We start from the raw sequence: 16,347 nt of genomic DNA, 5'->3' as shown, positions 1-16,347 counted from the left end.
TATTAGTCTGCATTTACATTACTTGTAATGCACATCTACACTCAACAGCTACTTTATAGGTACACCTGTTCAACTGCTTGTTTAGGCAAATATCTCATCAGCCAATCACATGGCAGCAACCCAATGCAGCATGTAGACATGGTCAAGATGATCTGCTGAAGTTCAAACTGAGCATCAGAATGGGGAAGAAAGGTGATTTAAGTGACTGAACGTGGCATGGTTGTTGGTGCCAGGCGGGCTGGTCTGAGTATTTCATACACTGCTGATCTTAATGGGATTTTCATGCACAACCATCTCTAGAAAGTGAGCTGCAGTTCTGTAGGCGAAAATGCCTTGTTGATGCCAGAGGTCAGAGGAGAATGACCAGCAGATGGGCTACAGCAGCAGAGGACACACCGGGTGCCACTCCTGTCAGCTAAGAACAGGAAACTGAGGCTAAAATTCACACAGGCTGATTCATCCTGTCTTGTACCATCTGGTGGTGTAATGGTGTGATGGATATTAGTTTTAGTTTATTAGTTTTTGGGCCACACTTTGGGCACCTTAGATTGTTTAAAGGCCTCAGCTTATAAATAAATAAATAAATAAATAAATAAATAAATAAATAGAGGATGTGCATTTATGTATATATGTGCACACACACACACACACTTTAGTAATTGCAAAAATCGCCGAGCGCGAGCGATTGCGATTACTGTATTCATCATCAGGTCCTGCGCAAGTCCCACGCAAGCTGTCATCGTTTAAGCCGCTCAGAAAACAGATCCATGAGATCACATGACCTCTAATCTTTGGACTATTTCCGCTTTGGTTCAGACACTGACTGGAAAATTTGTGAAGCGAGCACGATTCATTCAACGCGTCTCAGGGCTGTGGATCGTGCTGGCAGGGGACCATCGGGCAGAAGGAGACGCACAAACAAACGGCGCTCCGCAGACATGCTCACGCGCGTCAAATCCGCAGTTGCCAGCTTCATGGGTGGAATCATGGCTGTATCGTCTATTAATAATAATGAACGTTCGGGTGGCTCGGACCTGCCGCTCAAATACCCCTACATGAGACCGAAGTTTCTAGGACTGTCGCCGGATGAGATCGAGTGCTCGGCGGATCACATCGCTAGACCTATCCTGATCCTGAAAGAGACTTGCAGGTTGCCGTGGGCGACGGGATACGCAGAGTAAGAGCAACTCCTATGCATGCGCCTTACAAAATAACACTATTAAATGAACGCCAATGCACCAGCTGGGCATGGTTAACATGAGTGATGTATAATAATAATAATAATAATAATAATAATAATAATAATAATTAAGTAATACACGTGCAGCTTTTTGTTGCAAGCATGCATTCATACATACACACTCTTGCTCTGTGCAGATTTTATAGGTATAATGTCAAATTTAGCAATGTTTACAGGGTAGGATGGGGGAAGATGCCACCCGTAAGGACAACGTGGATTTACTTTTAAATTGTAACATATTTAGATAAGTTTATCATGTGCAGGATGATGTGTCAGCCAATGTGTTATTACAGAAAATAAATTTAAACATTTTCTAATTTAGTTGTTATAGCACAAAATGTCAAATATTAAAAGAGGGGTATGACGGCACCTCTTGTAATATTTCACATATACAGGTGCTGGTCATATAATTAGAATATCATCAAAAAGTTGTTTTATTTCACTAATTCCATTCAAAATGTGAAACTTGTATATTATATTCATTCATTACACACAGACTGATATATTTCAAATGTTTATTTCTTTTAATTTTGATGATTATAACTGACAACTAAGGAAAATCCCAAATTCAGTATCTCAGAAAATTAGAATAATGTGAAAAGGTTCAATATTGAACACACCTGGTGCCACACTCTAATCAGCTAATTAACTCAAAACACCTGCAAAGGCCTTTAAGTTGTCTCTCAGTCTAGTTCTGTCGGCTACACAATTATGGGGAAGACTGCTGACTTGACAGTTGTCCAAAACACGACCATTGACACCTTGCACAAGGAGGGCAAGACACAAAAGGTCATTGCAAAAAAGGCTGGCTGTTCACAGAGCTCTGTGTCCAAGCTGATTAATAGAGAGGCGAAGGGAAGGAAAAGATGTGGTAGAAAAAAGTGTACAAGCAATAGGGATAACCACACCCTGGAGAGGATTGTGAAACAAAATCAAATGTGGGGGAGATTCACAAAGAGTGGACTGCAGCTGGAGTCAGTGCTTCAAGAACCACTACGCACAGATGTATGCAAGACATGGGTTTCAGCTGTCGCATTCCTTGTGTCAAGCCACTATTGAACAACAGACAGCATCAGAAGCGTCTCGCCTGGGCTAAAGACAAAAAGGACTGTACCTCTGCTGAGTGGTTCAAAGTTATGTTCTCTGATGAAAGTAAATTTTGCATTTCCTTTGAAAATCAGGGTCCCAGAATCTGGAGGAAGAGAGGAGAGGCACACAATCCACATTGCTTGAGGTCCAGTGTAATGTTTCCACAGTCAGTGATGGTTTGGGGTGCCATGTCATCTGCTGGTGTTGGTCCATTGTGTTTTCTAAGGTCCAAGGTCAACATAGCCATATACCAGGAAGTTTTAGGCCAGTTTCACACCGCAAGCGGCAGAAGAGCGGAAGCAGCACGTTAGCAGCGCGTGAGCGTGAACTGCAGCTGCAGAGACGCGCGAGTATTCACACTGGAAGCGTTTGTACAGCGTCACAGCAGCGGCTCGAAGCTGCGTATAAAGTGAGCATTTCTTTACAAAGACAGCTATAAATTTGTTTTTATAAGTTGGTAATTTATAAACTTGATAGTCTTGAAAGTTTGTTAACATGCAAGGTGTACAACACACATATAAACATAAAATAAATAAAAATAAATAAATAAATAAATAAAAGCCTCGTGTCATCCATTGCTGCACACAAATGAGGTAAGCTTTGTGTTTTACATCATCTGACTCATGAACATGTTTACAAGACTGCAAACTCGGCGAAAAAAGCCAGCAAACTCGGGTTTAATTTGGGTATGCAAGAGCCTATATTGCTGTCTGAGTAATAACTAAAATAATGTTTATATATCATACTGGATAGTTTAGTTTACTTTTTATAATACACCATACTTTAACCCAAACTGAATGATTAAAAACAAGTTTAAATGAGTAAATCTTCTATAAATATTTTTTAATATTAATTTTCTTTCCTGACATACTTCAATTCTTGTTAAAACACACTAGATATGCTTATTCTGTGCATTTTGAGCTCTTTTTGTGTGAAATCATATTTATTTTGCCCATCAAAGGTGTACTTTCACTTTAATTGAGCGTTAGCAGCGCAGCAAAAATAGACCCAGCGCCGAAACGATCGCGGCACTGCTGCTTCTGCTCTGTCGCGCAGCCTCTGCGTGCGGTGTGAATGCTCTCATCTGTTAACATGGGCGCCGAAAAAAAATACGCACTGCTCCCGCTCCGTTGCCGCTTGCGGTGTGAACCCGGCATCATACTTTTCATGTTCATACTTTTCAGTTGGCCAAGATTTCTAAAAAAATCCTTTCTTTGTATTGGTCTTAAGTAATATTCTAATTTTCTGAGATACTGAATTTGGGATTTTCCTTAGTTGTCAGTTATAATCATCAAATGGAAAAGAAATAAACATTTGAAATATATCAGTCTGTGTGTAATGAATGAATATAATATACAAGTTTCACTTTTTTGAATGGAATTATTGAAATAAAACAACTTTTTGATGATATTCTAATTATATGACCAGCACCTGTATACCCTCCTTGGGTATATAATATATATTATATATAATGTCATTAATGTAGACTGGTGATGATGGTCATTGGCACTTGAAAGAGCTCAAAGGCTGACCATGTGAGGAAGTGTGGGACAAACCCAAATGCATTAGCTAGGAATCCTGGAATTCCTGCTTTTTCCAATGTATCTATTCTGTTGTTTTGTTGTAAATACATTGCCAACCTTTGTGCAACAATGCCAAAAAAAATTGTGGGAATGAAGTCAATTTTGCCTAAATTGGTCAGTGTTGGTGGCATTTTTCTTCTTCTGAACTAACACACTTTCTGCCCTATGCCACGCTTTTGATGTGTTATGCATTTTTCAAATGATCTTCAAAAGTTTCTTCCACCAAAACTTAACCACATGTGGATTGTTGTTGTATAGGCAAAAATGCTGCTTGGGGCAGTCGTGGCCTAATGATTAGAGAGTCAGACTGGTAACCCAAAGGTTGTGTGTGTGCATTAACTTGGATGAGTTAAATGCAGAGGACAACTTCTGAGTATGGAATCCAAGACTTGGGTGAATTTTGGGTGAACGCTGTCGTGTTTGGCTGCCGCTGCTCTCTGGTGTTTTTAACAATTTTTTTTCTGTTAAATAGCTATTTTATCATTTTATTTTGTAATTCTCTACTCCTGATTAACTCTGCTGTTGACTGGCATGATGTGAATTGTTGAACGTTGATTGTGGATCATTGTTTGGATTGCTTTGTCATCATTGTTTCACTCAGCAACTTCACTGTTTTTGTATACAGTGACTGAACTTCACCGGCTGTGGTGCTACTCTGTCGAGCCTCCGCCTTCACTCTACCCCATTGGTCTCAAACTCAATTCCTGGAGGGCCACAGCTCTGCACAGTTTTGCTCCAAACCTAATCAAGCACACCTGATCCAGCTTATCAAGGTCTTCAGGATTACTAGAAACTTCAAGCAGGTGTGAGTTGGAGCTGAACTCTGCAGAGCTGTGCCCTCCAGTAATTGAGTTTGAGACCACTGCTTTACCCCATCAGGATGTTGTTCATTGTCCCCATCTGAAATACATCCATCGCGGGTCTTGACAGGGTTTTAGGTACGACAACTCAAAGGCTATACGATCATTCTGGGCTTTGGCTCCCCGAGCAGCAAGGAAAACATGGTGGACTGTTGATCAGAGCATGTTAACTAGCGTAGACAAACTGGCTAGCTTTTTACTGGGTGGAAATAAGTTAAAAGCTTCTCCTGAGGATTTGCTCTCCTTTTATAACTTTGAATTACGGCAGCTCCTTGACACTCTCGCACCTCTTAAATCTTGGACTGTATCATTCACTCACTCTGCACCATGATTTCTGTCCCATCTCAAATCTTCCTTTTATTTCCAAAATTCTTGAAAAAGCCGTGGCAGCATAGGTCCATGCTCACCTTAGTAATAATATCTTGAGTGTTTTCAGTCAGGGTTTCGTTCTAAGCATATATTACGGAAACCGCCTTAGTGAGAGTAACTAATGATCTGTTAATGGCAGCTAATGGAGGGTCCTTATTTATTCTTGTTTTGCTTGATTTGAGTGCAGCTTTTGTCACCACCTTTTGTCACCGTTACTGGTATCACTTTTGTTCCTCACGCCTGGTTCACTTCATACCTTTCAAACCGTACACAGTTTGTACAACTAAAAAAAATTCAATCCCAACCTTCTTCTGTTAGCTGTGGTGATCCCCCAAGGTTTTGTCCTAGGTCCCCTATAGTTCCTAATTTACCTTCTCTTACTTGGTAATATTAGGGGCTTTCGCACTGGAGGAACCTTTTCATAGTTCCTAGAACTATTGGCTGAAGTACCCGGATTTTGGCGTGTTCACACCGCAGGAACTAGGAACGATTTTATTTCTAGGAACTCCTTTTGGGGAAACTAAATTAGCTCCTACTTCAGAGTAGGGTCTTAACCAGCACTATAGGAACTGTCAGTGACCTAAGTGTATGTTGATTGGTCAAACATATTTAAAAAGCCTTGTAAACATATTTACTTCACGAACATGGAAAACAGTGATAACGGCATTTACCTGTTGTCTGCAGGGTTGTGTTCTTTTCTCTGCCTTGATGATATGCAACACTGAAAGTTGTCATAGGAGATTTAGTCTCTTCGCCCGACAAACACAGCTCTGATCACAGCATCCTCCATCCACCGGTTTTTAGCGATTGTAAATGCCGCGCTTGAAGACGCCGCTGTCAGCCGCTTCAGAGTTCCTATTTCCGGTGTAAATGCAACCAGGAACATTGCCCGGGGGAGAAATTAGTTCCCAGGGAAATATTATAGTGGCTAGTTCCTATAACTGAGTTTCTAGAACAATTCTGTGTGAAAATACCGAATTTGGAGAAAATAGGGGCTAAGTTCCACTGTTATGCTGATGATACACAGCTTTATGTATCTACAAACCCTGATTCCATTCTTCCGCCTGCCTGTCTTACCAACTGCCTTCACAAAATAAAAGTTTGGTTTTCTGCCAACTTTCTCAAACGTAATGGCAGTAAGACTGAAGTACTCCCTATTGGTGCTAATTCTATTCTTTCTAGGTCCTGCAGTTTTTCTTTATCCATTGACGGTTCTTCCCTTTTTCTTTCCCGCCAGGTTAGGAACTTGGGGTCATCTTTGACAGCACCCTTTCATTTGAAGCTCGCAATAATAGTATAACCAGGTCTTGTTATTTTCATCTATGTAATATTGCTTGCCCCCGTCCATATCTCACTCCGTGTGATTGTGCTATTCTTGTTCATTTGCTTGTCACCTCTTGCATTGACTACTGTAATTCTCTTTTATTTGGTTGTCCACACAAATCTCTTTATAAACTCCAATTGATTCAGAATTCTGCTGCTCGTATCATAACCTGGACTCCATCTGTACAACATATTACCCCATCTCTCCAACAGCTTCATTGGCTTCCTATCAAATTCGGGATTTAATTTAAAATTATTCTCCTCACTTACAAATCTCTTCATAACCTCTCTCTACCATAACTTTCAGATCTCTTACAGACCTACATTCCTTCTTGAACTCTCCAGACCTCTTCATTGGGTCTCCTCCATACACCTTCTGCTCATCTAACCACCTTGGGCCATAGGGCCTTTAGCCATGCTTCTTCTCACCTTTGAAATTCTCTCCCAGTCAACATCCGTGATTCAGACTCGTTATCTCAATTTAAAGTTAAATTTAAAACTCATTTATTCAGATTAGCTTATCCTTTATGATTACTGTGTGCACTCAAATCTAGCACTTTTGTTTTTGTTATTTTTATAGCTGTCATGTTTGTAATTGTTGCTTTCCCCTTATTTATGGTTTATTGGCATTGTTATTTACTGTTATTTATTATTTTAATATTGTTATTGTTGCTATTTCTTCTTGATGTATGGTGACCTTGAGTGATTAGAAAGGCACCTTAAATAAAATGTATTATTATTATTATTATTATTATTATTACCCTACTTGGCCTTTACATGTCACTTTTTTTTTTTTTACCAACTTTCTATACCGTTAGGACCTGGGTGGAAGATGTTCTTGCCTTCTTTACTGCCTTTCCAAGCCTACTCATTTTGGAAGGACTGCTGTCAAATGGGTAGAGCAGTTAAGACATTGGTGGCATATCTAAGCGTAGAACCTGTTCTCATGCCTTTGATTATCCGTGTATGTCTTTTTTTTCTAAAAGTCCTTTCACAATTCTAAACATGTCTTTATAGAAGGAAGTTCTAATTCTTTATTCTGTCATATCTTACTAAAGGATATTAATCCCGTCTTTTTTCTGATATCGCCCTTTTCCATTGCTTTCTCTGGTGTTTTTTTTCTATCTCTTTTTGCCATCTGGATTTGGGTGATGTTGATATGTTCTTTTTTGAGAAAACTCAGCAGATTACATCAGAGATGGCAGAGAGAATAGTGACTCATGTCCAGTTTTCAAAAATTATTCATTCCAGTGTTTAGCTTTAAAAAAAACAACCTCTCTCATATTCTGAGATTGTTTCTGAGCCATGCAAGTCTTCCGTCACAGCGCTGTGTACAGACACAACTGCAGGTCAGAACATCCAACTGATGCCTGTGCATTATGATAGCATTCTACAACTTTCAGTTGAAAAAAAATAAAATAAAAAATGAGTCTCGCTAGTAAATTTGTATGTATGATGATTGTAATCAAGGTTAAGATGATTGTAGTGACATACAGGAGTCACATATAAGTCCATTATTTTTAATGCGCAAATAAGCTATGTGCGCGCTCTCTGCGCACTTATCACAGAGAGCGCACATAACATTGTATTTTTGCACAAACACATTTAAGTATGGTCGCAAGATTGTCAAAATTCATGTCTGCCAAGTGTTTTGGAGGAGTTAGTGAGGGTCAATGGCAGGGGCCATTTTTAGGCCGTTTTTAGGTGGGCTTTTTAACCCCCCTAAAACTATAATCACCTATCTGAATGATCGGGCTAGTGGTGCTTCCTCAAGAAAGTATATTGTTTTCACGTGTTTTTAAGTCTTGTCAGTTTAAACATTCATGTGATATTTAAGCCATTCAATCACAAGATGCTGTGAAAGAAAACTTGAGAAAACTTGCGCGCTTGTGAGTGTGCTACAGCGTGCAAGTTCTATGGCATTTGGATGGGGTCTTTAATATGACTTTTGCTACTACTTGTCACAGTGAACGTCTCACTCGATGTCTTTATTTTTTTTATTCTACCATTTAGTCCATTCAATTTAAGGCACAGACGAGACGTAGACGTCATGTAGACATCACACAGTCGTTGCAGTGAAGGTTTTTTTTTCTCTAACAACACGCAACACGCTAACATGACTCAATGCAGTGTGTCAGCAACTACACAATTAACTTTCTCTTCACTCATTACTCTCAATGAACGTGACATCTGCATCTGTCTTAAAACGTGACGTCTGAGTGTGTGTGTACAGGTTTATATTACATATTAAATTACGTTTTTTTTCGAAAATGCAGAAAGTTTTGTGTGATGGGTAGGTTTAGGGTTAGTGTAAGGGGATATAATATACAGTTTGTACAGTATAAAATCCATTATGCCTATGCAGAGTCCCCACAAAGATATTTAAAAAACTAAATGTTCCCACAAAGATTAAGTTTTTTGATATATTGTGTTTTTTTAAAGTTCATTGTTGGGGTTATTATTGTTTTTATCTTTTATCATTTTAATGTAGGCTACAGCACTTTGCTATACATTTATACATCTATTTATTTATTTTAAAGGTGCCCTAGATTCAAAAATTGAATTTACCTCGGCATAGTTAAATAACAAGAGTTCAGTACATGGAAAAGACATACAGTGAGTCTCAAACTCCATTGTTTCCTCCTTCTTATATAATAAATAACATTTGTTTAAAAGACCTCCGAAGAACAGGCGAATATCAACATAACACTGACTGTTACGTAACAGCCGGGGTGTACGCCCCCAATATTTGCATATGCCAGCCCATGTTCCCAACATTATGAAAGGCATTAGACAAGGGCAGAACATCTGGATGTGCACAGCTGAATCAACAGACTAGGTAAGCAAGCAAGGATAATAGCAAAAAATGGCAGAGGGAGCCCTAGTGAAAAAAAAGTATACTAAGTATACTTGCAGCAAGACTAATTATTAGTATATTTCAAGTGTGTTAATGATTAGTTCATTTAAAGTGTGCTATTTTGAAACAACTAATTTTGTACTAAGTATATTTAAGTTGAAATTAAGTAGTATTAAAATACAACTTAAAGTATATTTAGTATACTTATGTGTACTAAATTGGAACAACTTCAAGTATACTTAGTACACTTTAAGTATATGTCTGTGTAGGGACTAATTACATGCTTGATTAGTGATATTAAAGTGTACTTAATTTGTGTTATAAGTATACTTTGTGTTAAAAGTATAATTTTTTGTTATAATATACGTTGTATTATAAGTATACTTTATTTCTGTTATAAGTATACTTTTATTTGTGTTATAAGTATACTTTATTTCTGTTATGAGTACACTTTGTGTTATAAGTACACTTTATTTGTGATTTAAGTACATTACAAAATAATTACGAGTGTCTTCAGAAAACACAAGCAATATACACTGAATATATTATTTTACAGGTAATAGTATATACTGTATGCTCAGTACCTTTGGCTTATTCCAAATATTAAACATTACACACTTCAATAATTTGCAGTCAATAACAATACACTTTGTTATTACTTATACTTTGTATAATATAGTCAACATTTGAAGCGGATCAAAACCTTTAATCAAAGTTGTCCTAACTTTTTTGATCCACTTTAAATGTTGACTACTGTACTTTGAATAACATAATCTCACACAATACAGTTGTGCTACTATTTAAATACAGTTTAACACATTTTCCCAAAGTTGAATGCATTTGTTTTCAAGGCCATTAAAATAAATAAAATGTAACAACATCACTAATGAAGAGACATATTTCATTGACAAATCCAATAGTTTTTATTTAAACTTAGATTCAGCAAAACTTACCATGTTTTTCATTAAAGAAAAAAAAATATTGGACCATGGTGACCCTCTATACCCCAATAGTATGTTCCTGCACAACCGGAGGCTGCAGTTTCAGGACCGCAGATCTAGGACCGCAGTTCTAGGACCCTAGTTTTTCGTGACAGCGCCACCTACCGTACTGGATGATATAGCGATGGCTGCAGTTTCAGGACCGCAGTTCTAGGGCCCTGTTGGTAGTTTGTAGTCATGTTTGTATATAGCATCAATATATTAATCTCAGTAGTATTTGTTTTTAAATGTGATTTTTGATTCAAAATGCAGCAGAGGTTAATTACTAAGTGTGCTTTGAGTCACAATTTTAAATTTAAACATGAATTTACACAAAATATAAATGAAAATTGTATATCAATTTTAAAACAATTGTAAAAAATGGAGAACTTTAAAAGTCTTAGTCTCTTGAATTATACAGTATATTGATTAACCCCCTTAAAGTGAATTAGCTCATTATCAGGTAAGTTAAAGTTGGAATCAGCGTATGCAGTCACTAAATTACAGCCGATATTTTAAAGGTTGTTGAGAGGCAAGACAAGACACAAGAATGATTCACGAATGTTTATTTATATATATATTATATATATATAATATATATGTCATTTTTGCGACAACAGCACCAAAGCGAACCCCTTTTCCATCAGTTGCTGCATGGATAGAATGGCTGTAGGCTTCAACTCTAGAGAAAGATAGAGCGAGAGACAGAGACAGAGAGAGAGATAAATAAGAAACATTTGTTTAACATATTCAACTGGAATATATATGATTTAACACTTATGCACTGTTGGAGTTTTAGAGAGAGAGCCAAACAGAATATTCATGTTACTGACATCAAATTACAAACTTCAAATGTCTAAGTACATAAGAGCAATACCCACCAATTGAATGGTCTCCCTTCTTTCCTCAGTTGTTTGTCAATCTTTCTATTAAATTCTTCCACTTCACTGAAATAGTTATCAGAGAACAATCACTTTTTTGATAACAGAAATATCAGTAGCAAAAATGGTGCACTAGGCATTGTGCAAAAATAATTCATATTGTACTCTGACCTGAAATGATAATACTTCGTCATTAAAACTCAACAAGGATTTATGAAATCATGGCCACGAATTAACATCGTAGTAATTAATAAAACTAGCTCACAAATTCTTAATTTGGTGGGAATTAATTATTAATTCATAGTTAGCAGTTCTCAATATGTAAACTTCGCACCGTTTAAACGTTATAAAATAAAACTTAATTAAATATCGGTACTCACCGTCTGATTGCTGTCCACGTTGTCCATCTTTAATTAGTGTTGATCCAGTACGGTAGGTGGCGCTGTCACGAAAAACTAGGGTCCTAGAACTGCGGTCCTAGAAATGCGGTCCTGAAACTGCAGCCTGTTGTGCAGGAATACCCTTCTCCTCTATACACAAATACAAATTACACATTATATTGCATTTTCTGATGAGCTTCTCATTGTGTCTGATGGCACAATGATGACCGCAGAGACTCGTGAAGAACAGCATCTGTTGACAGAATATACCAAAGATATAAGACAGCATGTTCAACTCTTTATTCACGTTTACAATAGTCTGTCTAAATCCCACATTGAACCAATACTATTTCTGAGCAGTAAATGAGGATTAGCAGCAGGGAACTGTATCAGAATGGCATGTCGATATTGTTTTCGATACATAGTCAAGCATAAAACACTTTATGAATTAATATCGTACAGAATACGGGCCGATTTGACCAATCATATGAATGTTTTGGTGCTGCATACAAACATGTGCCATAAAACACCAGACAAAAACTCAAAAAGGAGAAATCAAGCCGAAATATCGCTCTCCGTTTGTTAAAGAAAATAAAATAAAGTTTGTTAACTGGTAGACTACAACTCACCTCCCAATAGCAGCACTTTTCTCCGGTTCTTTCAGGATCGCGTAGGCCATTAGATTAGCCGGTTGTCGTCGCCATCACGGTCAGGCTGCGATGTCACTTGATTGAACTGGTCAGAATCCCCAAGATTGAGCGATATATTGCGCTTTCAGTGTTTTATTAAATAAATTATACATTGCGACATTATACTTCACCTGAGTGACTGAGTGAGGGGATTCAGACGACGACCGTGACGTCAGCAGCTCTGATTGGCTGAAGGCAGTGAGCAACAAAATCTGATTGGTCACAGACCAAGTTGAAGAGACATTTGAATTCCGATAAGTTTAACCACTCGACATATTTTTTTCGCATTACTTGTGCTGCTGGTGTGTTGTTTAATATACATTTGTGTGTTTGATTGTAAAATGATTCTGCCAGTGTAAACTTAATAAACATTTACACATATTTGGAAATTGTATAGGCTACACTGCATATACGAAATGAGCTTGTAATGCATTCATACTGAAATATATAGCACAAGTAATATAATGAATTCCAAGGATGAAGAAGTAAACTTAAAAAATATACTCAAATTTAACATTAGATACACTACAACTTCCGGATATTAAATAATGTAATTTTTAAATATACTTTCAGTGCATTGTTACAATGATCATTTTCAGCACACTGTTAAAATATACCTCAAGTATATTTTTATAAAGTGCAAATAAATACACTTTTAAAAAATAAACTGAACTTACACTTCAAGTATATTTTTCTAAAATATATTTTTTAGAAAATATACTAAAGTACAATTATTTTAAAGTGTGTTAAAAGTTGCATTGTGAAAATATGATACTAATATACTTTTTATATATTTAATGATAGTACACATTTTTAGTACATTGTAGTACAGATAGTACATTTTTTGTTTGTATATTTGCAGTGTACTATAGAAAAAGGGAATATATTTAAAATACAATAAAGTATACTTTTTTTCACTAGGGAGCAATAATAACTGACATGATTCATGATAACATTTTTAGTGATATTTGTAAATTGTCTTTCTAAATGTTTCGTTAGCATGTTGTTAATGTACTGTTAAATGTGGTTAAAGTTACCATAATTTCTTACTGTATTCACAGAGACAAGAGCCGTTGCTATTTTCATTTTTAAACACTTGCAGTCTGTATAATTCATAAACACAACTTCACTCTTTATAAATCTCTCCAACAGTGTAGCATTAGCCGTTAGCCATGGAGCATAGCCTCAAACTCATTCAGAATTAATGTAAACATCAAAAGTACTTACGCGATTAGACATGCTGCATGACGAACACTTTGTAAAGATCCATTTTGAGGGTTATATTAGCTGTTTGAACTTTTTTTATGTTGTTTAAGGCAAGCGCGAGCTCTTGGGGCGTGGAGCACGAGATTTAAAGGGCCACACACCCTGAATCGGCTCATTTCTAATTATGCCCCAAAATAGGCAGTTAAAAAAATGAATTAAAAAAAATCTATGGGGTATTTTGAGCTGAAACTTCAGACACATTCAGGGGACACCTTAGACTTTTATTACATCTTTTAAAAAAAAGTTCTAGGGCACCTTTAATAACAACAGCATAATAAACTATTTGTCATGTTTCATGCTTTGGTTTTCATAGTGGTTAAACAGATCGTTGTTGATCCGTGATCCGTACGGACCAAGCCCCACGGTTTGGCACACTTGTGGTTCGCGGATCAATTTGCAAGTTTAACCACAGTAGAGTGAAAGGTTATCATTTGCAAGTGTTTTGTCTTGCTGATTCACACATTAAATAGATATAAAACCATTCCAGCACTAGAAGAGGCAAAAGAGGATTTCGGTATCGCACGCCACGCTGTTATCGGTGCGCACAGACGCACATACATACAAGGCTCGCGCTCACACACACACACACACACACACACACACAGAGAGAGAGAGAGAGAGGCGTGTTTCAGATAGCTCGCAAATTCCAAATTGATTTCTCTTTTGCGTTCTCAATGCACTTGGATGGACACACACGCATTATGTCAGTCAAAATATCTCTCTCGGCAAGTATTCTCATAAACACATTCGGTTAATTATTCATCTTAATTGAACGAGGTGAGAATTCGGATGTGTATCTATCGGATGTGTGCGTGCATGGGTTAAAATGACAGCAACCTATAAATACCTGCTGTTGTCTGTCATGTAAATCAAACAACAAAACACAGCTTTAACAAAGATTAATCTATATTAAATTTATACAGTGAATGGTGTCATTTTACATTTAATTATTACATTTCTGTACACAAAAATTAATACTACAGTTAGACCTTATACTTTATTTGTAACTTTGTTGTAATTATCTATGCTTGTAATTGGTGTATAGTATTTGTTCTTTTTATTGTCTGTTCACTTGCCTTTAATAATGTATTAGTTAGGCTAGTAGTTTCTTCTGCTGCAATCCGTGACTTAATAACCGTGATATGATCCGAACCGTGAGTTTTGTGATCCGTTGAACCACTAGGTTTTCAGCATATTTTTATTCCTAATGTTCAGTTTTAGATAGTTATTGAACATTTAATTTATTTATTGTTTAATTGCAGTTATTGCAGAAGGTTTTACTATTCAATTCACATTTATTTGTATAGGGCTTTACACTATACGTATCGTTTTAAAGCAGCTTTACAGAGAATGCATGTCAACATTACAAATTAAAGAATGCAGTTAGCAAATAATGTAATAATTTAGGCAATTAATTTAAGCAAAACAGAAAAAAGTGTCCATTAAACATATCCTTTTAGACTGTATTACATTTACCCCTGTGAGAAACCGTTTTTACTCTGTTGATAGTTTTGAAAAGGTTTTTAATCAAGTGAGCCCAAGCATGGTTTTAAGATTTTTAGAGGAAATAAATTTGAAACATCTTTTTTAATCTTCCTTTGATTTAATTATACTTTATTCTCGCCATGAATATAGCCTTTGAAGCTGGTATGGCGTTAAAAAAGAAAGAAAGAAGAAGAAGAAGAATTGTAGCTTATTCACTGAGGAAGCAGGACAACCAGCTAATAATGCATTACAGTAATCTAGTCGAGACGTCAAGAAAGCATGAACTAACTTTTCTGCATCAGAAATAGATAACATATTCCGTATCTTAGCAAAGTTTCTGAGGTGGAAGAAGGCTGTTTTTGTAACAAATTAAATATGATTTTCAAAGGATAATTTGCTGTCTAATATAACACCCAGGTCTTTAACTGTCTAGGATGGAGTAACAGTACATCCTTCTAAATGCAGATTGTAGTCTGAAAGATTCTGTGTATAGGTTTTTGGCCCAATAAGTAATACTTCAGTCTTATCTGAATTTAATAGAAGAAAATTACTAGTCATCCAATGTTTTACTTCTTTTCTTTACTTCTTCACTCTGTCAGACTGGATAATTTAGAGATTTCATCTGGTTGTGTTGAAATGTATAACTGAGTATCATCGGCATAGCAGTGGAAACTAATTACATGTTTTCTTATAATATTGCCGAGTGGCAGCATGTATATTGAAAATAGCAGAGGGCCTAACACAGATCCTTGCGGCACTCCATACTTTACTATTGTTATCTTAGATTTTCCCCCGTTTAAATAAACAAAATTGTGACGGTCTGATAGGTACGACCTAAACCACCGTAGTGCCTGGCCCTGAATACCAGTGTAATTTTGTAGTCGATCTAGGAGTATTTTATGATCTATAGTGTCGAACGCAGCACTGAGATCAAGTAACACTAGTATTGAGATACAGCCTTGGTCAGAAGCTAGAAGTAAGTCGTTTTTAATTTTAACGAGCACAGTTTCTGTGCTATGATAAGATCTGAATCCTGACTGAATTTTTTCATAGATAGCGTTTTTTTGCAAGAAGGAGCACAATTGGACCGACACCACATTTTCTAGTATTTTAGACATAAATGGAAGATTTGAAATGGGTCTGTAATTTGCCAATACATTTGGATCTAATTGTGGTTTCTTAATGAGAGGCTTAATAACTGCTATCTTAAACGGTCTTGGGACATGACCTAGAGATAAAGATGAGTTGATAATATTGAGAAGAGGCTCTTCTGCTACAGGTAACAATTCTTTCAGTAGTTTAGTGGATATTGGATCTAATAAACATGTTGCTGGTTTAGACGCAG

At 36.7% G+C, this 16,347-nt stretch overlaps 1 protein-coding gene and 1 long non-coding RNA gene across 4 annotated transcripts in view; one reads left to right on the top strand and one right to left on the bottom strand.

The window, feature by feature from the left end:
* The first annotated feature begins 688 nt into the window (after positions 1-688).
* The window catches only part of LOC125245989 (protein phosphatase 1H-like), a 177,180-nt gene continuing 161,521 nt past the window's right edge, over positions 689-16,347 (top strand). Inside the window, exon 1 of one of the 3 annotated variants that reach the window (XR_007179666.1) lies at positions 689-1,177. Coding sequence is in view for 2 of the 3 variants with exons in the window: in XM_048156814.1 (XP_048012771.1) it covers positions 939-1,177 (239 nt within the window). In the remaining variant the exon portion in view is untranslated. The remainder of the gene's footprint in view (positions 1,178-16,347) is intronic. The other 2 variants (XM_048156814.1, XM_048156813.1) reach the window with 2 other exon arrangements.
* On the bottom strand, positions 10,328-11,811 carry LOC125245990. The gene is made up of 3 exons (XR_007179667.1): positions 11,563-11,811; positions 11,183-11,248; positions 10,328-10,983 (listed from the first exon to the last, which is right to left on the bottom strand). It is a non-coding gene; the product is annotated as an uncharacterized LOC125245990 (long non-coding RNA).

This window comes from Megalobrama amblycephala, linkage group LG14 (genome assembly GCF_018812025.1).
Source record: "Megalobrama amblycephala isolate DHTTF-2021 linkage group LG14, ASM1881202v1, whole genome shotgun sequence".
Taxonomy (NCBI): Eukaryota; Metazoa; Chordata; class Actinopteri; order Cypriniformes; family Xenocyprididae; genus Megalobrama; species Megalobrama amblycephala.
This window is presented reverse-complemented; position numbering and strand designations above follow the sequence as displayed.